This window comes from Lissotriton helveticus, chromosome 5_1 (assembly GCF_964261635.1).
Source record: "Lissotriton helveticus chromosome 5_1, aLisHel1.1, whole genome shotgun sequence".
Classification (NCBI taxonomy): domain Eukaryota; kingdom Metazoa; phylum Chordata; class Amphibia; order Caudata; family Salamandridae; genus Lissotriton; species Lissotriton helveticus.
In genome coordinates, this window is record NC_136065.1 from 2,039,195,118 (window position 1) to 2,039,222,828 (window position 27,711).

At 48.0% G+C, this 27,711-nt stretch overlaps 1 protein-coding gene across 2 annotated transcripts in view; it reads left to right on the plus strand.

The window, feature by feature from the left end:
- The first annotated feature begins 560 nt into the window (after window positions 1-560).
- RNF5 (ring finger protein 5) overlaps window positions 561-27,711 on the plus strand; it is a 36,631-nt gene continuing 9,480 nt past the window's right edge. Inside the window, exons 1-5 of one of the 2 annotated variants that reach the window (XM_078645852.1) lie at window positions 561-753; window positions 6,596-6,614; window positions 7,349-7,461; window positions 20,010-20,064; window positions 20,207-20,321. In XM_078645852.1, the coding sequence (XP_078501978.1) occupies window positions 599-753; window positions 6,596-6,614; window positions 7,349-7,461; window positions 20,010-20,064; window positions 20,207-20,321 (457 nt within the window). In that variant the 5' untranslated portion in view covers window positions 561-598. The remainder of the gene's footprint in view (window positions 754-6,595; window positions 6,615-7,348; window positions 7,462-20,009; window positions 20,065-20,206; window positions 20,322-27,711) is intronic. The other variant, XM_078645853.1, reaches the window with a different exon arrangement.

Genomic DNA, 27,711 nt, shown 5'->3' on the forward strand with positions numbered 1-27,711 from the left:
CTTAATTTCTTTATAACTAGGCAATTGTACAGTCGAATGATTAATCCCCGCAGCTCTGTCCTTAGTAGCATTGTAGATTTCTTTCATGTGACTTGGAAAATGTTACATTTTCCATCAAAGGATGGCGCAACTGTTGCCTTGTATTTCCAAACCTACCTTTGACCCCCACACGCATTGTCCTCTCTCCACCTCTACCATCTGAACATCTCGTACCAGCCCGCTGTGTGGCGGGTGACGTCACGTGGGCGGGGCCTCTAGAGAACAAGCCAGTGCAGGTAGCGATAGGTTCCGATGGGAGTGCCTACGCGACTGATTGACAGAGCCACAGGTTTGTTTTGGGCCTACCGCGCCCGTGCATCAGAGGGCGAGACCATACGTCCAAGGGCCGCGTCGGTGTGTCTTTAATTGGACAGTGGCGGAGAAGGCCGACTTGCAACTCAACCAATCAAGATGCTTTATTCACCCTCATTTCAATGAGCGTGCATTCCTATTGGCCGTAGAACGGCACTAGGGGCGTGATCGTTGTGATACGTCCAATGACACAAACACTCGGTAACAGTGGGCGGAGCTACTGGAACCGAGATACCAGTCTGGTCAGATGGCGTCGGGAACCGAGCGTGATGGGCAGCCGGGGGAGCGAGAGCCCGGAGGGGCCGGGGCCGCGGGTGGCAGCGCGGGAGCCACCTTCGAATGCAATATCTGCCTGGACACGGCCCGGGACGCGGTGATCAGTCTCTGCGGACACCTCTTCTGGTACTGTGGGAGGAAGAACGGGATAAGAGTGGCTCCCAAGGGACAAACAGGGTTACAGGACCTGGGGCTGACCATGGATTAGTCTGGAGAGGAGTGGCTGGCTGAGGTGGGATGGCCTGACAGCATTCTCAGGCTGGAGTGACTAGACCGCGGGGCATGAGGGGTAGTGTCATAAGGTGTGGTGTGAGAGGTGGACTGGTCCAGTATGGGTTTATGGTAGTGGACATACCTTCGCGTGGTAGTACCTTTAGGTTTCTTCCGGGGGCGGAACAAGGAAAGGCTGGACAGTGAGGTTTTTTTTTAAGCAGAGGTAGTGGGGCCCGACAGGAGGAGAGTGTACATTTGGGGACCTGTGAGACACTGGGCAGGGAGGCGCCTGAGACATATAGACTGGATTAGGAGGAATCTGAGAGGAAGAGAATGGACAGTGAGGTACGAGGAGAGAAAATTAACTGAGATGGATACTAAGGCTGAACAGTGGAGAGTCGTTAGGGGACTGCAGGAAGGAGTCTAGGAGGGCGAGACTGAACAGTAAACTGTCTGAGAAGGAGAGACTGAACAGTGAGCTAGAAACCGAGCAGTAATGGTTGTGATAGGGAGAGACTGGACAGTAAGAGGTGTGATGGGGAGAGACTGGACAGTAAGAGGTGTGATGGGGAGAGACTGGACTGTAAGAGGTGTGATGGGGAGAGACTGGACAGTAAGGTCTTGGGGGAGAGACTGGACAGTAGGAGGTCTTTGGGAGAGACTGGACAGTAGGAGGTCTTGGGGAGAGACTGGACAGTAGGAGGTCTGGGGAGAGACTGGACAGTAAGGGGCCTGGGAGGGAGAGGCTGAACAGTAAGGGGTCTGGGAGGGCGAGGCTGGACAGTAGGGGGACTGGGAGGGCGAGGCTGGACAGTAAGGGGACTGGGAGGGAGAGGCTGGACAGTAAGGGGTCTGGGAGGGCGAGGCTGGACAGTAAGGGGCCTGGGAGGAAGAGGCTGGACAGTAAGGGGTCTGGGAGGGCGAGGCTGGACAGTAAGGGGCCTGGGAGGGCGAGGCTGGACAGTAAGGGGACTGGGAGGGAGAGGCTGGACAGGAAGGGGTCTGGGAGGGCGAGGCTGGACAGGAAGGGGTCTGGGAGGGCGAGGCTGCACAGTAAGGGGACTGGGAGGGAGAGGCTGGACAGTAAGGGGTCTGGAAGGGAGAGGCTGGACTGTAAGGGGTCCTGGACTGTAAGGGGTCTGGGAGGGAGAGACTGGTCAGTAAGGGGTCAGTGAGTGAGGGACTGGACTGTAAGGGGTCTGGGAGGGAGGGACTGGACAGTCTGGGTCTGAGTGGGAGAGGCTGGAATATGAGGATTCGGAAGGACGAAGTACAGTGAGCAACTCTTGACAGTGAGCTCGTGGACCAGAAGGTTTGGGGGGGAGCGGTCTAATGGGGGAGATCCTGTACAGTGTGGGGAGAGGCTAGGTAGTGAAGGGGCTGAGTGAGTGACGCATGACTCTGGTAGAGTCTAACCATGGAGCTCTAGTGGGGGAAGATAGGATAGATGTTTGAATGGATGAATCTTATATGGAGGGGTCTGTGGTGTATAGAATGGCCAGGGTGAGGTTCTCTGCTTCTCTTGTTTAATTTATGCATAATCCAAATTGTGGTTGCATAAATAGAAAACTCTTGGTGGTGTCTCAAGAACTGTTCTTATTATGGGTTTCTTTAAGCGAGCATTGATCGTTTATTTAAAGTACGTTGTGCTCTGTATATAGAAAAGTCCCTTAAAAGTTTGACTAATCACGCTAGTTCATCAGCTTAAATATCTACTAAGCATATACATTTCTGTTACTGCATGAGTGTTCTTATAACCGTATGATTTGTATTTTTTACGGTCATACTGGCTTTTATAGTGGTATTTCTCTTAGTGCAGACTCTGTTGTACTGCTGAAGAGGAAACCAATAGGTTGTCCTAGTGATAAAGACAATAATAAAGGGACGGTTGGTGGTAGGCCAGCAAGGCCGATGCATTGTATGTTCAGATAGCCCTACCGTGGGGTATGGTAGGACATCCGTCACTCCATGCATGATTTTTCAGTTTGGGATAAAAATAACAATCTGCCACAGACCTTTTGTACAAAGATAATCTTTAACCGCTCTAAACAAAATTACTCCATTATGTGTAAATAGACAGTTTGCTGAATGACAGGCTGTGTGGGGGGCATGGAATGTATCCGTAAGCTCTGTGGGTCGGGGATTGCATTAGTTGGCACTATCTTGCAGATATTGAAGGTGATCAGTAATGATGGGTCTCGCAAGAGAAAAGTGTGTGTGTGTGTATATGTATGTGTCTTTCTGTTTGTCCGGTTTCTACACTGTCTTTCCCATGTGCACCTAGTTTGCTTTTGAGACACCCACCGGCCCATTGTTGGACTCCAAGGTGTTAAATTGTACTTTTTGTTGTTCGGTGGTATTTTCTGGACCCAAGTGTGTCTGTGCCACCTAGCAGTTTGCGAGCATAGACTTGGGATGCCTTTGTGTGGAATGTGGAGCATCACAACTCATTTGTATGGTTTCACTACCCATTCTCTAGCTGTACCCCAGTACAGACCAATAGTGTGTATGTGAGAAGACCCTGCACTGGACCTGGTAACATGCAATGCTCACTTAAGATGCTATGTACTGACATTATGGACAGGGTGATATAGGGGTCCTCTCTACACAAAAAGGAGCATTCAAGGGAACAACGTCAAGGCCGCCCTCCACTCAAACCTTCACATAAAGCCAAAGCCGTTTATACATGTCACACATCTGTTGCGCAGTACATGGGATCCCCTTATTTTTTGTGAGGAAGATCTTTCTCCTCCCTCTATGGTGACCCAGCAGAGTGTTTGAGATGTGTGCCACACACAACAGAGTTATATAGGACACACATACAACATTCTTCCAAACTTTTTTGGTTGTTGGCTCCTTTGTATACTTAGGAAACTTGCAGATGATGAAAAAGTGAGCAAATTGGTGAGAACCTACTAATCGCTTATTGGTGGTTGCTTACGTGAGACACTTCCAATATTTTTCCACTTCTACTGGGTTTCATGTTTTCGTTTATCCTGAGGTACAAGACATGTCTTTTAAAACACAAACACACATACTTGGGGTGTTCCTAGATAAATACTAGAACTGTTTCTGGCCTAAATGTAAAATACAGGGATCCCATGTACTGAGTAACGGATGTGTGACATATATCAAGGGCTTTGACTTTAAGTTAAGTGATATACAGGGGTCCCTGAACCTGGCAGCAGCGGCACCTGTGATCCCAATAAGGTCTCCTGTGCAACAGTCGAGTTGTGTATGATAGCACCAGTGGTTGCCAGCCCTGGCAAAGTAGTGCTTGTAGAGGTACCGATGCCCTTTGGATCTGCATATGTTGGCGCTGTGACGAGAGGGGTATTGGAATGTGCCAAGAAAGCTAACTGAGCGAATACTGCAATATGTGAAGCAAGGACAGATATACAACCCTTCACCTTTTTCTCCTCTTCAATCTGCCTTCTCCTCAGTCTTCAGCTGTTGGGGACTTGGACACTGGTTTAATAGAAGAATTGCACTTGATGCATTTCCTTAAAGGGCCAATTGAGGCAGCTTTTAAATTAGCCCTCTGCCTGCCAGCTTTTTGTTCCTTCTCGGGGCAATCACAAAGGCCTACTTAATTATGTTTAACAATTGTGGAGCATCTAACTTCATCTCCTCCCGTGTAGGGTCATGCTCCAAGTTCTACAGGAGACCGTCCTAAAAACATCTAGTTCCTAGGGCAAACCCTAATCGAAGTTAGGCCAGTTATGTACACATGTCTGCCTGCACTTGTATTGAACCTGCAGAAATCCCTTCTGATCTTTAATCTCTGCAAATCCTTGGTAAGCATGTTTGCTGTTAATCTCCGGCTGCAGTAGCTGAGATCCCGATGTAAGGTTACTTTGCCGTTATAGTATTTAACTGGTGCCTTATATAGTAGGGACAGATTGCTCAGTGTATGCATAGTTTAGGTAGACTCTGTCCACTGTACCTTAAATGCCGAGAAAGAAAATCATTGAAGAATGAAGAACAGAACGACCGACCAAATCATTGGTTATGTGGCGATACTTTTTTTGCGTCTTTTGTGGCCTATCAAGTGCATGAAAGATTCCTTATTTACCTTCCACCAGCATTAACATATGGGCAACAGGTGTAGCCGAAAAATGCACACATGTTCTTGCTCCCCTCTATATGTAGGCGGCAGCGATATAATATCTTTACTGACAAGTCATGGTCGTATGCCAGTGCTCATTCAGTGATAGATGTGACGGGAAGAAATACAATCATCATGTGACGTGAATAAATACAATCACCATGTGAACTTACGTATTGCTTAGCTATTTTTCCGGAAATTCTGTTTTTTGAGAACCTTTGATGAGTGAGTGCTTTGCTTGAAAGAACTCTGCAGCTTTTATGTGTGGGAATGCGTTGTCAGCTCGACTGTCAGTCGCAGTCAGATTGTATAGTAGAACATGAAGATACCTTCTAACCAACAACTAGAGCGACATCTTGCAGAACAAAAAAAAGAATCACATTTAAGTGTTTGAGGCTCAGTCCAGATAGCTAGCATAGGAAGTAACCAAGAGCATTCGCCATAATTTTATCCTTCATTCCAAGTCCTATTCTTCATTGTCGCAGTCCTTGCATCAACAGAGGTTACCCTGAGAGAAGTATCCTTGTTTGGTCCCTCAGATTGCTGAGACATTCAGGTGACTTCATTATCCCTTGCACTGGAACCAAGAGGGTCCATTGAACACTGTAGTCTTGTGGCCAATACTCTGCACAGGAATGAAATCAAGGACTGGCATGATTAGCTCTCAGTTTAATGAAGGTCCTCGATTAGTAATCTGATCATTTCCAATGCATTCCTCTTGACGGCAGCCCCTACATTAGCGGAGATGCATTAAAGCTGGCCATGTCGCAGAGTGAATGCAGAAACACTCTTTATTGTATCAGCAACCAAACTGCTGTAGCTTTATTTGAAATGAAACTGAAAACTGGATGCTTAACTAAAATTCTCTTCTTTAACTCTTTAACAATAACCTGTAGTGCTTTGCAAGCATTCTGGGCCTGGGCCTTCCTTCTTGGAGGAAAGGAGGAGCTAATGAAGCCGTTGAGCAGGTTTTAGTAATTTCAGAGGGCGAACAAGTTCAGCTGTCTCGGGTGAGATTTGTCTTCACTGAAACATTGACTCTAGTTGAGAAGATGTGCTTTATATAGTAAGACACGGAATTGATGCCATTGGGGCCTAAAATACTCCACGGCAGGATGAACATCTCCGCTTGAGTGCCAGTATGTTTGAGGTGGTGATTTTCCACAGTCCAAAACTGGCTGATTCTTACCCTTCAAAGATCGATAGCACTGTAAAGCATCTTTTCTGTTCTACTAAGGTAATTTTGTAAACTTTTCTGCCGGAATTCCGTTTTTGTTTTTTAAGTTTACCTAACGATGTACACTAAAACCCTCTGTGGGTCAGTGACAGGTGAGTTCAGGCTTCTTGCCATTTTATTTGTCTGTGTACTGGCCAACAAATTGGGGTTTGGAGTGCTGTTTTTGGACCAGGTCAGTTTGGCACTGGCTAAATCAGCAGTTGGGTATATAATCTAACCGCAAACCCGCATGAAAATCAGTAACTAGGTGGCAAAAGTCAAATAGCAACAATGCTCGTAAAGATGTTCACTGTATTTTCTAAGGCTGTACCACTGACATTAAAGTATTTAATGTATTAATGCTGTATCTTGCAAATGTATTAACGTTTTTTCCCCCTCTCTCTCCTTTAAACCCTGCTTCCTGTTCACAGTTGGCCATGTCTTCACCAGGTAAGTACATCACCCCTAAAGCATGGAACTTTCTCCCACTACACACCACTCACTCCTCTCCTTGAATTCCACAAGAAGCTGAAGAACTCGCTTTTCCATTGCCCCCCTCACCCTACGCTAGGCTGGACCCTCACACCTGCTCAGCGCCTGATACCCTCACATTTGATTGTGCACTCTACAGACACAGAAAATAACATAACATAACAGTGCCAGATCTGTCCAGGTTTCTTGGAATTTGTGGGGTTGAGAGGGCAGGCAGCATAGCCTAATTGTGATGTGGTTGAAAGGTCTGACAAGACAATAGCGATTTCCTCTTTATCTTAGGCAATTTAAGTGTGTAAGTGTGTTTTTTTGTGAGTACGCGCTAAACGTGTGGTCTGTTTATGTCTGAATATTTTCCTGCTGTCTGTAATTAATGTTGGATGTACTCCTGCTTTTTATACTTACCCTCAGCAATCATAATAATACCCCACATTACTTGGACGTGGCCTGTAATTTCCACTTACCTCTACACAGGCAGGACAGATTTCCTTTTCTGAACCAAGTACTTGACATAACCATGTTGAAGCAGTATGATTTTGTGGGAGGGTAAAGTAGGGTTTGCAGGGCCCGGATGTATGCCTGCTTTGTCTGTCTGCCTAGTACTGGGTGTGTTATGCTGCCTATATTTCTGTGTCAATGTGCTCCTGCTATTTGTACCAAGCAGTGGATGTGATTCTGTTCTCTTTTTGTAGTGGCTCGAGACACGGCCGGACCGCCAGGAGTGCCCTGTGTGCAAAGCTGGGATCAGCCGGGATAAAGTTATTCCACTCTATGGCAGAGGGAGTACCAGCCAGCAGGATCCAAGGTTAGTAGAGGGATTGTGCACATGAATGATTCAGAATAAGAAGGGGCTATTTCTCTTGGCATAGAAGTTCAGGCAACCTTGTGAAGGGGCATACACCCACCCTGAATCCTTCACAAAAATCTGAACTTGTCCTGTATCTGGTGAGAGTAGTTCATCCTCTCCTGTTACTTGTTCCTATTGCTTTCTGAGATTTGTCCCACAAAGCACTAAAGACAGATCAATACGTGTTAGAATACAAACAATAAATTAACTAGTCCATTAGAAAATACATTCTCGGAGCTAATGGTGAACTTAAGATCTCTCCTTCCATGTCCTCATTCTCAGGGTTATAATTGTGCTGCATAGCTGGTTTGAGATGTCTCCCCATACCTGAAAGAACATATCTGTTCTATAGAATGACGTTGGCAGTGTAATTTGATGTTCTGTTCTTTTACCTCTCATTCCCATAAGAAATTGAATGCCATTATTTCACTATGGACACCCTTATAACTGAATGGATGTCTATGGTACAATTGCATTTTGTAGGCTAATGGATCGAAGTGGCCCACAGACTTCACTTATAAAGATAGATAGATATGAAGCTTGCTATTTCACCTCATACACTCAGCTTTATGCATTGCTCCAATCCACCAAACCAGTAAACTATCCATGCAGTTCAGAAGAGTTTACTAATCTTCTCCTGGTTCCTGGAAAGTGCTTTGTGGTCTCTACATGAGGCATAAAGCGCTATATACTTGCTGCAATACAGTACTGTATCAATACGAATATTGTTGCATAATTATGATATTTGAACTAGTAATATTTAGGTCTCTGCAAGTGCTGTCTCTTCGAGTCATGTTGTATATATATAATACACACCAAGTCCAATTATGATCTGAATCTGATATTAAGGGGCATGTGCCCTACATTTTGATTAGTTATTGGGGCACTTGCTCGATATTTGATAAACAGTAATCTTACAATGATGAATTGTTAGCCATGTCTTGCAATGGGACATTTGTCCGATATTAGATAAATAAATTTTTTGATTTCATTGTGAAGATGATTCAATATATACAACAGTAAAATGAATCCTATTTTCTCAATATGGATATACATGGATAAATGAGTATAAATTTGAGATGCTGTCCTAAGATTGTAAAATTTGTGGTTATAATTTCGTCACTCTATGCACTTTTTATAGATCAAAACAAATGAATTTGTTGGCTACCGATGATCCCATCAATTTAGAATATAATGGACATTACGTATAGATGTTGAAAACAACAGTTGATAGGACTAAATGTCGAGTATTTTTACTGTGTCCATTGTTGTCCAAAGCGAGAGCAATTTTGCCAAACAATGTAATTTAATTAAAACATGTTTCTGTATTTAGAATATTCATTTAACTTCGAATGAATCACGTTTAGAGAATTGTAGAGATTTAAAAATGGACTACTACGAGACATTTAATGTTTTTCTATGTCTGTGGAGATATTTTTTTCTATGTTCATTATGTCATACGTATTTATTGGTATGTTGGGTCCAATACGCTAACTTGACAGAAGCCATACCGACTAAAACACGTTGTTTTGCACAAATAAAACCTTGTGGATGGAATTGGTGTGCCGCCTTCCTTTTCGGTGGGATTATTTGCAATTCTTTTGGGAGGCTTCTGCTGCCACACCTGGCACCACACACACACAGAGCCACACACAGAGAGCCACACACACACACAGAGCCACACACACACAGAGAGCCACACACACACACAGAGAGCCACACACACACACAGAGAGCCACACACACACACAGAGAGCCACACACACACACAGAGAGCCACACACACACACAGAGAGCCACACACACACACAGAGAGCCACACACACACACAGAGAGCCACACACACACACAGAGAGCCACACACACACACACAGAGAGCCACACACACACAGAGAGCCACACACACACACAGAGAGCCACACACACACACAGAGAGCCACACACACACACAGAGAGCCACACACACACACAGAGAGCCACACACACACACAGAGAGCCACACACACACACAGAGAGCCACACACACACACAGAGAGCCACACACACACACAGAGAGCCACACACACACACAGAGAGCCACACACACACACAGAGAGCCACACACACACACAGAGAGCCACACACACACACAGAGAGCCACACACAGAGAGCCACACACACACACAGAGAGCCACACACAGAGAGCCACACACACACACAGAGAGCCACACACACACACAGAGAGCCACACACACACACAGAGAGCCACACACACACACAGAGAGCCACACACACACACAGAGAGCCACACACACACACAGAGAGCCACACACACACACAGAGAGCCACACACACACACAGAGAGCCACACACACACACAGAGAGCCACACACACACAGAGAGCCACACACACACAGAGAGCCACACACACACACAGAGAGCCACACACACACACAGAGAGCCACACACACACACAGAGAGCCACACACACACACAGAGAGCCACACACAGAGAGCCACACACACACACAGAGAGCCACACACACACACAGAGAGCCACACACACACACAGAGAGCCACACACACACACAGAGAGCCACACACACACACAGAGAGCCACACACACACACACAGAGCCACACACACACACAGAGCCACACACACACACACAGAGAGCCACACACACACACACAGAGAGCCACACACACACACACAGAGAGCCACACACACACACAGAGAGCCACACACACACACAGAGAGCCACACACACACACACACAGAGCCACACACACACACACAGAGAGCCACACACACACAGAGAGCCACACACACACACACACAGAGCCACACACACACAGAGCCACACACACACACACAGAGAGCCACACACACACACAGAGAGCCACACACACACACACAGAGAGCCACACACACACACACAGAGAGCCACACACACACACACAGAGAGCCACACACACACACACAGAGAGCCACACACACACACACAGAAAGCCACACACACACACACACACAGAAAGCCACACACACACACACACACAGAAAGCCACACACACACACACACACAGAAAGCCACACACACACACACACACAGAAAGCCACACACACACACACACACAGCCACACACACACACGCGCAGAGAGCCACACACGCGCAGAGAGCCACAGAGAGCCACACACACACAGAGAGCCACACACACACAGAGAGCCACACACACACAGAGAGCCACACACACACAGAGAGCCACACACACACAGAGAGCCACACACACACAGAGAGCCACACACACACAGAGAGCCACACACACACAGAGAGCCACACACACACAGAGAGCCACACACACACAGAGAGCCACACACACACAGAGAGCCACACACACACAGAGAGCCACACACACACAGAGAGCCACACACACACAGAGAGCCACACACACACAGAGAGCCACACACACACAGAGAGCCACACACACACAGAGAGCCACACACACACAGAGAGCCACACACACACACACAGAGAGCCACACACACACACACAGAGAGCCACACACACACACACAGAGCCACACACACACACACAGAGAGCCACACACACACACACAGAGAGCCACACACACACACACAGAGAGCCACACACACACACACAGAGAGCCACACACACACACACAGAGAGCCACACACACACACACAGAGAGCCACACACACACACACAGAGAGCCACACACACACACACAGAGAGCCACACACACACAGAGCCACACACACACACACACACAGAAAGCCACACACACACACACAGAGAGCCACACACACACACACAGAGAGCCACACACACACACACAGAGAGCCCCACACGCGCAGAGAGCCCCACACGCGCACACAGAGCCCCACACGCGCACACAGAGCCCCACACGCGCACACAGAGCCCCACACGCGCACACAGAGCCCCACACGCGCACACAGAGCCCCACACGCGCACACAGAGCCCCACACGCGCACACAGAGCCCCACACGCGCACACAGAGCCCCACACGCGCACACAGAGCCCCACACGCGCACACAGAGCCCCACACGCACACACAGAGCCCCACACGCACACACAGAGCCCCACACAGAGCCACACACGCACAGAGAGCCACACACGCACAGAGAGCCACACACAGAGGCACACACGCACACACACACAGAGCCACACACGCACAGAGAGCCACACACGCACAGAGAGCCACACACGCACACGCACACAGAGCCACACACGCACACAGAGCCACACACGCACACAGAGCCACACACGCACAGAGAGCCACACACGCACACACACACAGAGCCACACACGCACACAGAGCCACACACGCACAGAGAGCCACACACGCACACACACACAGAGCCACACACGCACAGAGAGCCACACACGCACAGAGCAATCCTTCCTACGCACACTATTCTATGAGTCTCATTGTGTTCTTTTTTGTCATTGATTGTTATTGTCCAGTGGTTGCACAGAATTGCAGATACCTGGCCCAGATGTCTTCAAACTGGGCTGCTGGCCCACCTGTGGTGCTTTAGGTTATCTCTGGGGTGTGTCAATCTGTGACGAAGGGACATGTTTATTTGGCCATTAGGGAACGGGTAAACCATACATAAAATGGCACTGTGGTTTAGTAAGCCACCCTATAATGAATTTATTTATTTAAAGAGTTTTATATAGCGCTGGCTAGACCCAGAGGTATCGGAGGACTTTACATGAGAATCAGCAATGTAACAGAAAAGGTTCAAAAATTACACAATAACTACAAAAAATAGGCAATACAATTAGGAGAGGAGAGAAAGGAGAGAGAAAAGTAGTGGAGGGGGCAGGGGAGGTGAGAAAGGGAGGATAAGGGAAGAGACAATACGGAGAGACGAAAAGAAGTCTGTCTGAAGACCGACTGGGTAGGTGATGACCAAGGAGGGAATCCACGGCCCATCTCCCCTATAGCTAAACCAGGTAGCTCCATCGGGCATCAGCCAAAAAAGTTCAGTCTCAATACATTGAGAGAGGGGAGAAGGAGAGACATAAATAGAGGGAGGATGCGGGAGGAGATGACAGTAGGGACGAAAGGAAATGCTACAATGTGGTTCAACAGTGTAACAGAAAAATATCAACAATTACACATTACATCAAACAATCAGCAATACATTAGGAGAGGAGAGAATGAGAGAGAAAAGAAGTGGGGGGTAGGGGAGGTGAGAAAGTGAGGATAAGGGAAGAGACAACCGTAGAGACGAAAGGAAGTCTGTCTAAAGACCGACTGGGTAGGTGACGACCAAGGAGGGAATCCACGGCCCATCTCCCCTATAGCTAAACCAGGTAGCTCCATCGGGCATCAGACAAAGTAGTTCGGTCTCAAGTGTCGAGGGAAGAGGTAGACAGAAAAACAGGGTGGGAGGGAGATACGGCAGAAAGACTAAGGAAAGTCTGCCCAAAGTCCGGCTGGGTAGGTGACGGTCGAGGGGGAAGTCCCAAAACCCATCTCCTCTATAGCTATCAGGTAGCTCCACCGGGCTTTGGCCAAATAGCTAGGTCTCAGTGGGAAACATTTAAATAACAAGGAGGGCAAAATAAATGGAGCGTAGAGGGGAGGGGACAGGGAAGGTGAGAAAGGGAGGATTGGGGAAGAGACAACAAGGAGAGACGAAATGAAATCTGTCTAAAGGCTGACTGGGTAGGTGACGAATAAGGAGGGAATCCACGGCCCATCTCCCCTATAGCTAAACCAGGTAGCTCCATCGGGCATCGGACAAAATAGTTCAGTCTCAATACATTGAGAGAGGAGAGAAGGAGAGACATAAATAGAGGGAGGATGCGGGAAGAGACGACAGGAGAGACGCAAGGAAGTCTGGCTAAAGACCGACTGGGTAGGTGACGTCCAAGGAGGGAATCCCCAACCTGTCTCCTGTATAGCTACCCAGGTAGCTCCATCGGGCATCAGACTAAATAGCTAGCTCTCAAATGACGCGCGAAATTCACAGGTAGACAGGGTGGGGACTAGGGCAAGGACAGGTGAGGGCAAATGTCAGTAGCAGGAAAGAGAGGAGTAGAGCGGGGAGGGGTAGGGGGTAAGTAGATCGGTAAAAGTTCCCATGGATCTGCTGCGAGGCATTCAAAAAGCAGGTCCGTTCCTTCTCAGGCGCCATCTTGAGGTTAAAACGACGGGTGAGAATTACGCCAGAAATCTTGTGTTGCTATGACCGGTAGGAACGGCGCCCACAGTGTCAGAAGCTCCCGACCATCCGATGTCCGGGGACAAGTAAAATCCAAATAATGTCCGGGGACAAGTAAAATGTTGTTAATAAATTCTGATTAGTGCTAATTTAGAGTTGTGGGGAATATGGAGTTTTTCTTGTTAACGAGCTTGTTCCCAAAGTTTCCAGGTGACTGTTTCCGAATTCGAAGGGTTGCTAATGATTAATGTGCCATTTGAAGATGTCTGCCCGTTTTGCAGGGTGTTTTTGCATTGGTATATAGAGCAGTCTTCTTTTTGTTTCTAGTATTGTTTTTCTCAGTTCCGATCTCTGGGAGGCGCCATCTAATGTGGGTTGAGTGATTCTTCCTATATTTGTTAAGCTAAAATGGTGGGAAGATTTATATATTTGCTCATTGTGATCCTCAGGCAGTGTGCATATCTGCACACTTCCTTCCCTCTCACCCACACTCTTCTCATTCAAATCCTCAAGAAATCTGCCAAACCGGGAAACCTCACCATTGTCCCGAATCCCCCATGCGACTTTGCGGCGCAGCAGCGTGTGGCCATGAGACTCTGGTGCAGGGAGATGGAGAGCGACTCTTAGGCGCGTTGGGGTACTCTGAGTCAAGGGTAGGCATCCTTGGATCAGGGCTACAGTTTCGAACTAAGGCGCCATGGATCATCCTTCCGAGATCAGTCCCGGGGGACGGCCATCGCAAGGTCAGCCATCTGGGGATCCCGAGCGAGTCCTTCAAACTGTGCACAACTCAAAGCCAGCGGTAAATGGCCAAGACCTAGGGTCTGAGGAATCCGAGGTCGGGCCTCCCCAGGTCTGGGCTGCATGTCCAAAAGGGGCGCTACAGATATTCGGGGCTGGGAGCGGCCATCTTGAAGACGGGCACTACGGAGCTCTTCTTCGGCTCCCACCTCGCTCCCTGCAGTCGTCTGTGCCCGACTCATTCTCTGCTCCTGGGTCACATGTTGGAGGGGCACTCGCGGGACGAATGGAGCACGTCCTGAGGTTGCTGCCCGAATCGCTGGTCTCGGGTCCCTCCGAGGCACCCGTTGCAGTCCTGGAGGAGGCGGGAGCCGTGTGAAGTATCTGAGCCTCCTGGATATGGGGGAGCGAGAACCCGGCTTGTCCCTCTCTGGTCTAGAGCCCGGTGAGTCTTCGTTCTTTGTTAGGGGGGAGATGGCGGGGGTCAAACTGGGATTTACACCGTGTAGGTGATCCCGGTGTTCGGAGCTCCGATGGAGTGCTCCCTCCTCACGGCCATCTTAAAATGATCTCACCTGCATGGAATCCTTGCGTCCTCCTTTGCCCGCACATGCCTTGTGAAAGTCAGTGGTTTGGTGCACCCATAGCTCGTTTCATGACAACTGCTATTAGCCGGAATTTCGGGCCCCCATTGCTCCCTGCAAACACTGGACTGCTGTTGGACGTCGCGCTGGTGAGGGAGTGTGTCACCCAGTTCCCAGGAGCCGCCGCGTCACATCCCGAAGATCAGAGCTACCGCCGAGCGTTCTCCTGACAACGCTCCAAACCCACCACTTTGCGAGCTGTAAACATATTTCGGCATTAGTGTTCTATGGTGCGTCAATATGTGATGAAAAGAAATGTTTATTAAGCACCTAGTAAACAGGTAAAACATACTTAAAATGGTGCTGTGGTTTAGTGAGCCACTCCATAACAACATATTTTGTCACTTATGTTCTAGCTGGAATTAGGTGTTAAAATGGGGAAAGGGGGGTGATGGGATTGCAAATAACCGAAGAAGTCTCTCCACTATTTTTTGATAATGGATCACACTGTGGCTTTATACAGTTTTAAAAATTAGGACTACCCCTTTCCTGTTAGCTATCATGTATTTGATCACATTTCTAAAAGGGATAACTGAACAAAACTCCAGTGTTTGAATTGTTAATTTTGTTCAGCGTTGCCAGTTTTATAGAATAATTATTATTATTATTGGGTCTTGTAAAGCGCGTAGTCACCCGTAGGTATCCCAGCGCTAAGATCCGATCTAACCAGAGGGTGGCTCAGGAGGGAGGGGAGAAAAGGGGGGGGGGAGATCAGGGGAACAAGTGTGTTTTGAGCCGTTTCCTAAAGCGGAGGTAGTCCGGTTCCATCCTGAGGTCCCGGGGGAGGGAATTCCATAGACGGCCCGTATTGACGGAGAAACGCCGTCCGCCCGTCCGCACCTTCTTCACTTTAGGGATAGTGATTAGGTTTTCATGGTCCGAACGAAGGGCTCTTGGGGCTTTATAGGGTTTGATAAATTGTTTTAGGATGGGCGGTCCCTTGTCCTGTAAGATTTTATATGACAGGCAGAGAGCCTTGAAGGCCACTCTCTCTCTCACTGGAAGCCAGTGGAGCTGCCTCAGGGCTGGTTTGGCGGAAGATCTTATCGAGGTGTTAGTGAGAATCCTTGCTGCAGCGTTCTGGATTCTCTGCAGTCTGTTGAATGTTGCCTCGGGAGCGCCCAGGTAAATGGCGTTACTAAAGTCCAGCCTTGAAATGATAAGGCCTTGGATTATTAATTTCTGGGAAATGGGGGGAAGCAGGGGCAGAATCTTTCTGATGGCTTTAAGGAGCCCAAAACAGGTCCCGGCGATTTTTGTGGCCTGTGTCGCAAAAGTCAGATCTTTATCAATCCATATTCCCAGGCTTTTGACCTCTGACTTGGGAGTAGGGGGTACGCCCAAAACCGGGGGCCAGATGTTCTGCGGGAGAGAGAGCCCTTTCTGGCGAAGGAGGAGAATGTCCGTCTTTGAACCGTTGAGTTTCAAAGATGACCTATTCATCCAACCTTGAATTTCTACCAGACAGTTGTAAAGGTCTGATGGCTCCTGGTTCGGGTGAGATAGGGACACCACTAACTGTGTATCATCAGCATAGCTGATGATCCTCACCCCGAATGGTGTAACAACCTCCTCCAATGGCGACATATAGATATTAAATAATGTCGGGCTTAATGATGAGCCCTGGGGCACACCACATTGGAGGAGGGTTTCGGGGGAGCGGGCGTCATTCTCCCAGACCTGGAAGGAACGGTGATCAAGAAATGATCTGAACCAGTTCAGAGCCATGCCCTCAACACCGATGCTCTTAAGTCGCTCGATCAGCACCTGGTGGTTGACAGTGTCGAAGGCTGCGCTGAGGTCCAGGAGGATCACTGCCACTGATCCTCCTGCATCTAGCAGGGCTCTGGCCTCCTCCACTGCTGCGAGCAGGGTGATGTCGGTACCCTGCCCTGGGCGGAAACCCGTTTGTGAACATTTAAGCAGGTTGTTGGTTTCCAGGAATTGCGACAGTTTCTTATTCACCAGCTTTTCGGCAATTTTGCTGGTACCGGGAAGAAGAGAGATTGGCCTGTAATTGGCCAATTCTGAAGGGTCCAAGGAAGGTTTTTTCATTAATACCTTCACTACTGCCGCTTTCCAGCCTGGAGGGACTTTTCCCTGAAGCAGTGAGGCATTAATGAGATGCGTGAGGGGGGGGGGGGGCAATGGTGAGGGCCACTTTTTTCAGGATGCGTAGAGGGACAGGGTCCCTGGGAGAGCCGCTTTTAATGGAATCCAAAGTGGCTAACACCTCTTCGATGCTGACTGGCCCGAGGGAGCTTAAGTGGGGGGTGGTGTGGTTTAGGCTCGTACCGAATTCTTCAGCCGTACTGTGATTAACTGCCGGGAGGGAAACGAGGATGTTCTGAATTTTCTCCTCGAAAAATTTGGCCAGTTTGGTACATTTCTCTTCGTCTGCTTTGGGATCAGGTGGATGCTTTGGAGCCACATCTGGGACTTACAAAAGTTCTTTTAGAATAGTGAAAGATTCTTTTGCCAAGCAGGCGGAGTTGGCTATTCTTTCCTGGTAGAAACTACTCTTAGTGTTACGCAGAGCCATTTTATAGTTTTTTAAGCAGGTGCGATATGCGACTTTTTTTCCAATTACTTTATCTTTTCTCCAAGAACGTTCTGCTCTCTTACATTCCTTCCGGAGGAGATTAAGCTCAGGAGTGTACCAGGGAGCTGGGGCCACTCTTTTAATTCGTTTAAAGGTTGTGGTTTTAGGAAGGAGTTCGTCCAATGACGAAGTGATCCACGAGTTATACTGCTCATCAGCAATGGCAGGGTCAAAGGTCAGGGTAGGAGTGGACACCGTAAGAGCAGATGCCCATATGTCTGATGGAAGTTTGTGCCATCGTCTGTCTGAGATCCGAGTTTTGATTTGTTGTCTGGGTGGGGTGGGCAGGTGCCAAAAGATGGGTACTAGGAAGTGGTCAGTCCAGGGAAGGGGGAGAGGGGGACTGGTGGTAAGGGATGCTATGGTGGTAAGAACTGGGTCAAGGAGGTGTCCTTTGTCATGAGTAGGTTCAGAGTTGACTAAACGTATCTCAAATGACATGAGATCAGCTAAGAGTTCGGAGACGGTCGAGTCGCTAGGGTCTCGAAAATGAAGATTAAGGTCTCCCACAATGAGAAAGTTGGGGGCGGTAATGTAATAGCTGTTTGAGTAATAATATCCATAAGGCTACCGGGGAATTTACCTGGTGTTCCCGGCGGGCGGTAAATCAGTAGCCCCGAAAGAGAGTGCAGAGGGGATAATTGTAACATAAAATGACAGCTTCTGAGCAACATTCTTATTTTTCCCCCTCCCCTACGGGATTTTTAGTTCAAAGCCTAACGGACAGCACAGCTTTCTGGTTTGCTAACGACATCTTGGGGGACGTTCTGAAAGCTTTTTTAGGAATGTATGCCGTCAATTGCTTTCCATTGGCTTGGTGTTTTGTAACTCACATTTGCTTCCTTTCTATTTGCGGCTTTACTTGTTTTAGGCAGTCCAGCTTGAGTTTGCCCCTCCTGTGCATTCTCCTTCCACCAGAGCTCACTTTCTATAGACAGGCCTTTAGATCCTGTTCTTATCTTGTCACATTTGCAGTGCATTCAAAGACAGAGGCCAATTGTCAGGCGCTCTGTCTTCTGAGGGAGCTTGTTGTTTACGTTTTTTCTCTGACTTCATAGTGAGACGATTTGTGACAATCTTGTTGTGAAAGTAAAGGATTTTTCTAGTGCAGAACAATTTAAATGATCTGTGCAGATACTTCAGACTACGTCAGATTTAGGGAAGCACAAAGGAGCAAATCTTTTTGTAATTATGAAATGTGGAAACAAATTGTTTAATACAATCAAAACAATACACTAGGTGATGACATTTCATCATATCATTTGTGTGTTGTATACTTTTATTAGTAAGACCCGTGTAATGGTAATTTCAATTTAATGTGCTACCACCCCATGCATACGCCACTCTTCAACACTCTATGCCCCTCCACTCTACGCACAACACTCTCCTCTACTCTGACGCACTACGCCACTCCACCCTGACACTCTACTACACTCTACATGACTAAAACACATTGGCAAAGCCAATAGCTCTTGAATAGGTGAGACTTATTGACTTTGCTGATGCTTGTTCATAGTGGTTGCTTGTAAGGTGCTCACTAGGTACTGTGTTGTCGGTCCAACCTGCTTGAGGATATCCCAAGAGGGAATTATTTGCACAGTCGAAAAGGCCAGAATCAAACAGAAGTGGAGAGCATGGGGACTGGGGACGAAGACAAGGAGGACAACACATGGAATCCCTTTTAGAGCCACCAGGAGGACCCTTGCAGGGTAGGAGTATGAGGCAGTGGAACTAAAGAACAGGCGTTAGCTGGAAGAGCGGGACCACTTGTTCATCCCCCAAAAACATGGCGTTGAATATGTTTGCTGTTCCTAATCCCCCTTCTTTCACCTCTTACATTTTGAGCACTGCTCAGGTTAGTGCCATACTGATCCGTTGATTTTACACCTTAAGTTTCCAACATTGCATGGTGCTTTGGTCTTTCGTCAAGCTCTGGGCATTGAACTGGTAGTCCTGCGTCCATGCCAGTAGTAATTAACATCTGTTGCTAATCTGTGGTGCCCAGATTGAAGGCATTGTGTGGTATTATTCTGGTGGGTGCTGCAATTAATTTACCAAGGCAGGGGTCGGCGTGGAGACTGTTTGCTGCCCTCCCTCTACAGTAGGAGCACGGGCTCCAGTGTGGACGAGGTAAAGCGCATTGGGGGTACTTTGAGGCTACTCATGATGCCCACCTTGTTGATAATTGGAAGACTGTACTGTAGGCAGGCACTGCCTGTCATAATCACTGGATCAGAGCCAAAATAATATGAGTGGAGAAAGTATCACATTTAGTTTTATGATAAACTCATCTTTGACATAAATTGTCTTTTCACTCAACAGGTTAAAGACTCCACCACGACCTCAAGGACAGAGGCCAGAGCCAGAGAGCAGAGGGGTGAGCTATTGATTGAGATATCCTTGTGGATTCGTAGCACCTGTGACAGCTGTTACATTCTTTATCTGCTTTGACTATCACTAAACTGTACAAGTGCATAATGTTACTCGCCTTACTAAAACTCTCCCTCCTTGTCTTTCAGGGCTTCCAAAGCTTTGGAGACACCGGCTTTCACATGTCCTTTGGCATTGGTGCCTTCCCCTTTGGCCTCTTCACCACAGTGTTCAACACCAACGACTACTTTCACAGAGCAGGTAGTAGTCCCTAATTCGAGCCTCGGGGAAAGAGATGAGGCACCGTTTTGAGGAGTCGGGTCTCCTAGCCATATCTAAGAAAACTAGGTTTTTAGATTGTTGCCCAGTTTATTGATCTTCAGTTTTATTTAGACGTTTACTAGTCTTCATTTTGTTCCGTCTTTCTTGAGCCTACCTCATTTATCTTGTGAAAAACTTTACACTATGCACTTGTAACAGATCTTTTGTTGCAACATCATTTACTTGTATATTTCCTCTGTCCCTTTGTCATTATTAGGAAAGGTGGAAATGGGAATCTTTTAATGATGATATACTAGTTAATAGAAACTCCTGTTCACAAGGACCTGGCAGTTAACCGGAGGGTGTAGGAAAACACTACTGTCAAAAGGTACTCCCATTAGAAAGATGTCTTCGATGTTCGCTAGTGCTGCAGCTGAGAAATAAACATTTTTTTACAAAACTTACATTCTAACGTTAGGGCTGGATATGCAAGAATGACAATCCTCTTGAGGCAATCATTAAGCTACGGCGTGATTTGGGTGGGAGTTTACAGTGGGCCTGAATCTTCATTTTGTCTGCATTCCTGTACCTAAATACAGCCACTAAGATGTTTTGTACCTGGCATTGGGAATTAATTAGTTACTTTTTCCAAATGTTTTTCCCAATTTCAGAGATAAATGCACTAAGTACTACCACCTGCTGTTAGCATGTGCATAGTTTAAATGGGAGGTAGAAATGGCTTCTGCAGAGAGAGGAGGCTTTGACAACTCTGGGAGGAGGGAATTTTCTGCACCCCGTTACAACCTCTCAACCCCCTGGAGCTGGAGGGGGGTGAGTGGAGGTCAGGCAGAGCCTTCACCTGTAGTTTTACTAGGTGTGGGAACATCGGGCCACTTGGAGTTGTCCGTTGCTACTTGTAGGTGTGAGAGATCACTGACTGCACATGGGCATTGCTGGCCTGCTTATTCCTTCCCCTCTTTTACCGGATTTCGATCTGGCCAGCCTTTTTGAGACTGAGTGGGAATTAGCCTTTTTGTAAGAGATGTAAAAACTGAGGGTAAACAATTGGCCCCTGTTTTGCCAGAACAGTAGCTCTTTGACACACCAGCACATTTCTACAGGGACTTGTAGACCATAATTATGTGCGATGACCTTAAATTGCCTAGTGCCTCTAGAGTTGAAGAGGATGATGGGAAACGAGGACACATTGCAGGAGAGATGGATGTTGACTGACACCCTTTACAAAATCTCAAACTTCATCAAAATAAAAAATCTTATTTCTCAGTATTTAGAAAAGACTGGCAAGGGAAATATCTGATGCAGCAATCTGGGATTCTGTAAAAGCAGTAAGGAGAGGAAAGAGTCTATCAATTACAGCATACCAAAAATTACAATGCACGCTGATTCAAGAAGGAAACCTTCCTTCCCCCCTAGATCCCCTCACGCCCTCTAGACCAGTGTCCACTGTCTCGGCTTTTCTCTTAAACTCAAGATCGGCAGTCAAGCACCATCCTGAACTCTTTGTGTTCCTTGACTCCCATAAACCTGACCTTCTGTTCCTGACAGAAACCTGGTTCCGTCCTGATTCCCTGCCTAACATCCTCGCTGCCCTCCCCTCTTCCAATTTTGTTATACGGGCTGACCAACCGGCAGGCAAGGCAGGCGGAGGCGTCGCCTTGATCGCCCGCTCCGACCAACATCTTTCAAGTACTTTCTTCCCCGACCATCGCGGCAGTAGACTGTTTAGTGATGCGATCTGCCTCCTTCCAAGTCCCTCTTACCTGAGTCCTTGCCTATCGTCCCCCCCCCCAACCTACTCCCCACTTCATTGCTCAATTTCAGGAACTGCTCGCCACACTAGCTGTCAACAACTCCTATGTCCTTGTACTTGGAGATTTCAATTTCTGGCCATCCGACCCCGCGGAAGACGCGACTTCCAAAGACTTCACTGACCTCCTTCACAGTCTAAATTTTATTCCACATGTTTTTACACCCACCCATGTCAAGGGGCACACCCTGGACCAAATTTGGTCATTAAATGTCCCAGTGACACCCCCGATCATCACGCCCTGTCTCTGGTCCGACCATTTCCTGATTTCGTTCTTCCTAGACCTTAACCTGGCCAAACGCCCTTTTTTTCCCAAAAACACCTGGGCTCGAAATTGGAATAAGGTCGATATGCCCTCCCTCTGCCACTCCCTTCAAGATGCCTATCCTGCACTAGAGGAGCTTGCCCCAACATCCCAGCTAGCTGCCATCAACGTCTGGCTCTCTGGGGCATGCGATCAAGTGGCCCCCTTGAGACGTGTCACAGTGAAACGCGCCCATAACGCCAATAAATGGTTTACTGACTACCTCAAGGAAAAAAAATGGCTGTGCGTCAGGCCGAGCACACCTGGAGGCGCGCTTACTGCCCGACCCTGAAAACCCACTATTCCCTTAGGCTTAACACATACAAAAAGGCTATTCTTCTTGCCAAAACCAACTACTTCTCAAGCAAAATACTCTCTGCCGAAAATCAGCCTAGGAAATCTTTTCCACCGTCTACGAGTTAGCCTCATCAGACAGAGCTTCCCTCAAACCTTCCCCTTCCCAATCCCTCTGTGACTCGTTAAACAATTTTTTCATTGAGAAAATCGCAGCCATCAAGGCTAACATACCACGCCTCCTTCCTCCCCCCCGCCACTGAACCTCCACCCAACAGATTCCACCTTGATCACATACCTCCACTGACCAGGGAAACCCTTTCTCCCTTGTTGGCCCGGGTTAAGTCCGGTTCCCCCTCTGATGTTTGCCCAGTTTTTATACTGAGAGAGATTTTTCTAGCTTGCCCTACCCCCCGTTGGTCTTCCTCAATGATTCCCTTAGTAAAGGCATTTCCCTGACCACCACAAAGCGGCATCCTGAAAAAACCTGGCGCCGACCCCTCTTCCCTTTCCAACTACCGCCCCATCTCCCTACTCCCATACCTGGGTAAAATCCTGGAGTGCCATGTTGCCACTGTCCTCCGCTCTTTCGTTGAGGACAGTGGCTGTTTGGCTTCCTGCCAGGCTGGCTTTCGCCCGCTCCACTCCACCGAGAAGGTCGTGGTCTCAGTCATGGACAAACTCGGGGAGGGGATGGATACCAACCGGCCCCAAGCTCTGGTCCTCCTCGATCTGTCCGCTGTCTTCGACACGGTTGACCATTCCATTCTTCTCACCCGTGTCGAGGCAGCGGGCATCAGGGGACGCCCTCTGGCTTGGCTTACTTCCTTTTTGAGAGACCGCACTCAGGCCGTCCATCTGGCAGACTATTCTGCCCCCCATGCAAGGTGCAGTGCGGTGTCCCTCAGGGCTCTTCCCTTTCTCCACTTTTATTTAATCTGTACATCATTTTCCCCCTCATTTTTGCTTTACAGCAACTGGAGGTCACTGTTTTCAACTATGCAGATGACCTCCAGCTCATCTTTAACCTCTCCCACTCCCCTGAGTCCATCCATAATTTTCAATCAGTTATGATTTTCATCAGGGACTGGATGGACCTAAACCACCTTAAACTTAACCCAGACAAAACTGAGTTGGTTCTCACTGGTGGTACACCCAGTTCCTGGACCCCCACGTTTTGGCCCCCTTCACTTGGTTCCCCCCCTTCACCTTCCCACTCAGTTAAAACACTTGGGATCACGTTGAACCAACATCTCACTCTGCACTCCCAGATCAGTATGGTGGTATCTTCTTGTTTCTTCACTCTTCGCACCATCAGAAAAATCTCCAGATTCTTTTCTCTTTCTGCCTTAAAACCCATCCTGATGGCAATGGTGTTATCCCGTTTAGATTACGGTAACATTTTGTATAACAGTGTTCCCGCCTATGCCCTCCGACGCCTCCAGTTGGTCCAGAACCAAGCTGCCCGCCTCATCCACGGTCTTTCTAAATCACACCATGCCACCCCTCTATTAAAGACCTTGCATTGGCTGCCCATCAGAGAGCGGGCCCTCTTCAAACTTGGCTGCACCACGTTTCAGGCCCAAGCTGGAACTGGCACAGCTTTCATTAATTCCGAAATCAAAAAATACATACCGACCAGAGAACTTCGTTCTTCTACCCAGTCCCTCCTTTCCGTACCACGATTCAGGAAAAAAAGAATGGGGGGATGAAGTTCGCTGTCCTCGGCCCCACCTTTTGGAACTCCCCCCCCCCCCCCCACTATTAGATCTATACCTTCGTATCTTGAGTTCCGCAAGGCGCTCAAAACGCATCTTTTCGTGCAAGCTTTCTCGTTTTAAACTCCCCACACTCTTCCCTCAGGCTCATTTGCATCCTCAGCGCCAAGAAACCGCTTGGTATATTTGCGCTTAATAAATGTTTTTAAATTCAAATTCAAATTCTCAGTTTAAGGCGTTCGAGTAGCATCTCGTGGTTGACCGTGTCGAAGGTGGAGGAAAGATCAAGGAGGATCAGGAGACCGGTTTTATCTTGGTCAAGGACTAGAAGATCATCATCGACAATGTGGAGCATGGTGGTTTCAGTACTGTGACCCTGTCTGAATCCAGATTGGCAGTCGTCGAGTAGATGGAAGTTGTTGATGTGGTGACTTAGCTGTGTTTGGACACACTTTTCCAGCACTTTGGCCAAGAGAGGAATGTTGGAAATTGGTCTAAAGTTGTCTGGGGAGGGCTGGGTCCAATGACTGCTTTTTCAGAATGGGGAGGACTTGGCCAGCTTTCAGTGAGGCCGGTATTGATCCCTGTCTGAGGGAGGCGTTGATTATCGCAGTCCAGCTGGGAATAATAGATTTGGCAACGGTCGCGAGACAGTTCGAGGGGAGTGGGTCGTTGAAATGGTTGTTAGGGTTCAGGGTTAAGAGGATTTTAGCGACAGCGTGTTCATCATAGGGTGTGAATTCGGACCAGTGTGCTTGATTCTTCGGTGCGGACCATGGCGCAAGGGGAGAGACGTTGGAAGGTCAAGGTTCGGAGGGGGGTGTGAGGCAGCCTTAAGTTCGATATCTAGGGCTTTAATTTTGTTTGCGAAAAATGAGAAGTCCTCGGAGGAGATGAGACTTGGGGGTTTCTTTCCTTGTTTTGGACAGTTTGTTCGATTGAAGTTTGACCATCTCAAAGAGTTTGTGAGGTCTGTTCTGGGCATTTCCTAATTTCGCTCTGTAAAATTCCTTTTTTGAGTTGATGATATTCTTGTTGTAAGTATTTCTGGCCTGGCGAAGAAGTTTGAGGGGATCTGCCGAGGGGTGCTGTCTCCAGATTCTTTCGGTTTGTCGGAGGGATCTCCTCTCATCATTGAGGGAACCAGTGAACCATGGGTTTCTATCTTTGACTTGAGTTCTTTTTTAGTTTAAGAGGGGCTAGCTCATCCAAGATGTTCGACATTGTAACAGAGTAGTGATCATTTAGGTCACTGACCGAGGTGATGTGATGGGGGGGGGGGGGGGGAGGGGGAGGTCGGATTTGCAGCGAATCTCAAGTTCATTGAGGTCAAGGTTTTTAGTGTCTCTGGCCCAGCGTTTAGGGAGCACCGGTTGTGGTGTCCATGACCTGCGTGTGCCTGGTAGCAGGAAGGTGATGGCATGGTGGTCTGACCAATCACAAGGGTCGATCGATATGAGTTTGACGGTTGTCTCCTTGGAGATGATCCAGTCTAGAGTGGCCCCTTTCGAGTGGGTTGGGAGGGGGCAAGCTTGGGTCAGGGCTAGATCAGACATGAGGTCTTTGATGGTGTGGACATGAGGGTCGTTGGGGTCATTCCAGTGCAGGTTGAAGTCGCTGAGGAAAATGTCTTTGGTGTTGGGGTAGTACTTGGTTGTGATGACTCATGAGGTAGTCGGTGAAGGATTCGTTAGTGCCCGGGGGGTGGTAAAAAATTTGAAAGTTACATAGATGGGTGGTGTTACTACAGACTGAGAGGGCTAGGTATTCGCAGGAACCAGTGGAATCTGTTAGAATCTCTGTGACAAGGAGGTTAGAGCGATGGATGCAGGCGATTCCGCCACCTTTTTTGTTATGTGGTCTGTCTAGTCTGGTAATGTTAAAGTTGGGGGGATTAAGAGATCGAGGCATGGGGATGATGCGTCATTAAGCCATGATTCTGTTAAAATGGCTACGTCGGTGTTGTTGTTCAGAATGAGAGAAGCGACATCGGCTGCATGCTTTACTGCGGAACGGCAGTTGATCAGGGACGGGGGTGGTAGCAGAGGTCGGGATGGACAGGGATACGGGTGCAAGGTTGCTTGTGATCGCCCTTCTATTACGGAGGGGGCTGATCTGAATGGGTCAATAGCGACCGTGCAGATGGGGTAAGCGGCACTCACGTCAGGTAGGTAGGTGCCCTTGGGGAAGAGGAGGCACCAAAGTGTGCTGTGGGATAACTTCCTCCTGGCTGTTAAACGTCTGTCTGGGAAGAGTGAGGTTGTTTCCTCACCGTGGGGGGATTCATCCATTGATTGGTGGGTCACAAAGAAAGCTAGGGAATCTGATATTTACTTTACCGTCACCATAGTGCTGTAAGGTGGAGCCCAAATTTAAGGTCTCTCGAGCATTATGTAACAACTGTTTACTTTCACAAGTCAGTCCATTGCTGCAGGGAGACATCTCAATGGCAGTGCTAGACCCTGAGGATAAGTACTTGCACATCCTGGTGCACCTCAATCCCAAACACCTGAGATTTGCATGGAGTAGCTCGTGTTTTCATTCAATGGTATTGCTATTCAGCATTGAGTCTTTAAAAAATGTACATCTGTGCACACAGCCAGTCCTTGTATTTCCACTGCTGGACACCCTTCTGATAAAAGGATACACTTTATTCCAGAGACCAACATCAAACAATTTATCAGCACAGGTAGTACATTGACACTTTAAAAAATCCAGCCTCGTTTTTGGACAGACTTAAAATTGTGTTTTGGACTTGCTGAAGTCGAAACGGATCCTACAACATTCAGGAGAGAGGGGAGATTGTCATGATTTCCTATTACTCCTGTGTCTTACAGTGAATGCAACTTTTAGGGATGATGGGCCCGTCCTACATAAGTTCTCTGCTCCAAGTCGCATGTGTGGTTTGTACAAGAGTAGCCACATTTGCATTTGTTATAGGTGCCTGGGTCATGAGCTGCTGTAGTGTTGTATCTCCAGTTACAGAACTGCCTTTATGGTGGAATTCGGACAAAGTACCGAGGAGCTGCCTGCCACCTATAGATGACTGTAAAGCCCAAGAATGGGGGTGGGGTGCTTTTCGCTCTCGAGTGATTGTCATGACCCCATCTGTCCTCTGGATTCCACTACAGTGGGTTTGTTTCATTGTTTGAATCCCCGCTACCTTGGCCGGGGCGTTAGATATGGTCCCAGAAATGACTAGACACGTAGCCAAACATGTGCCAGGGTACAAAAAAAGTCCTGCTTCGC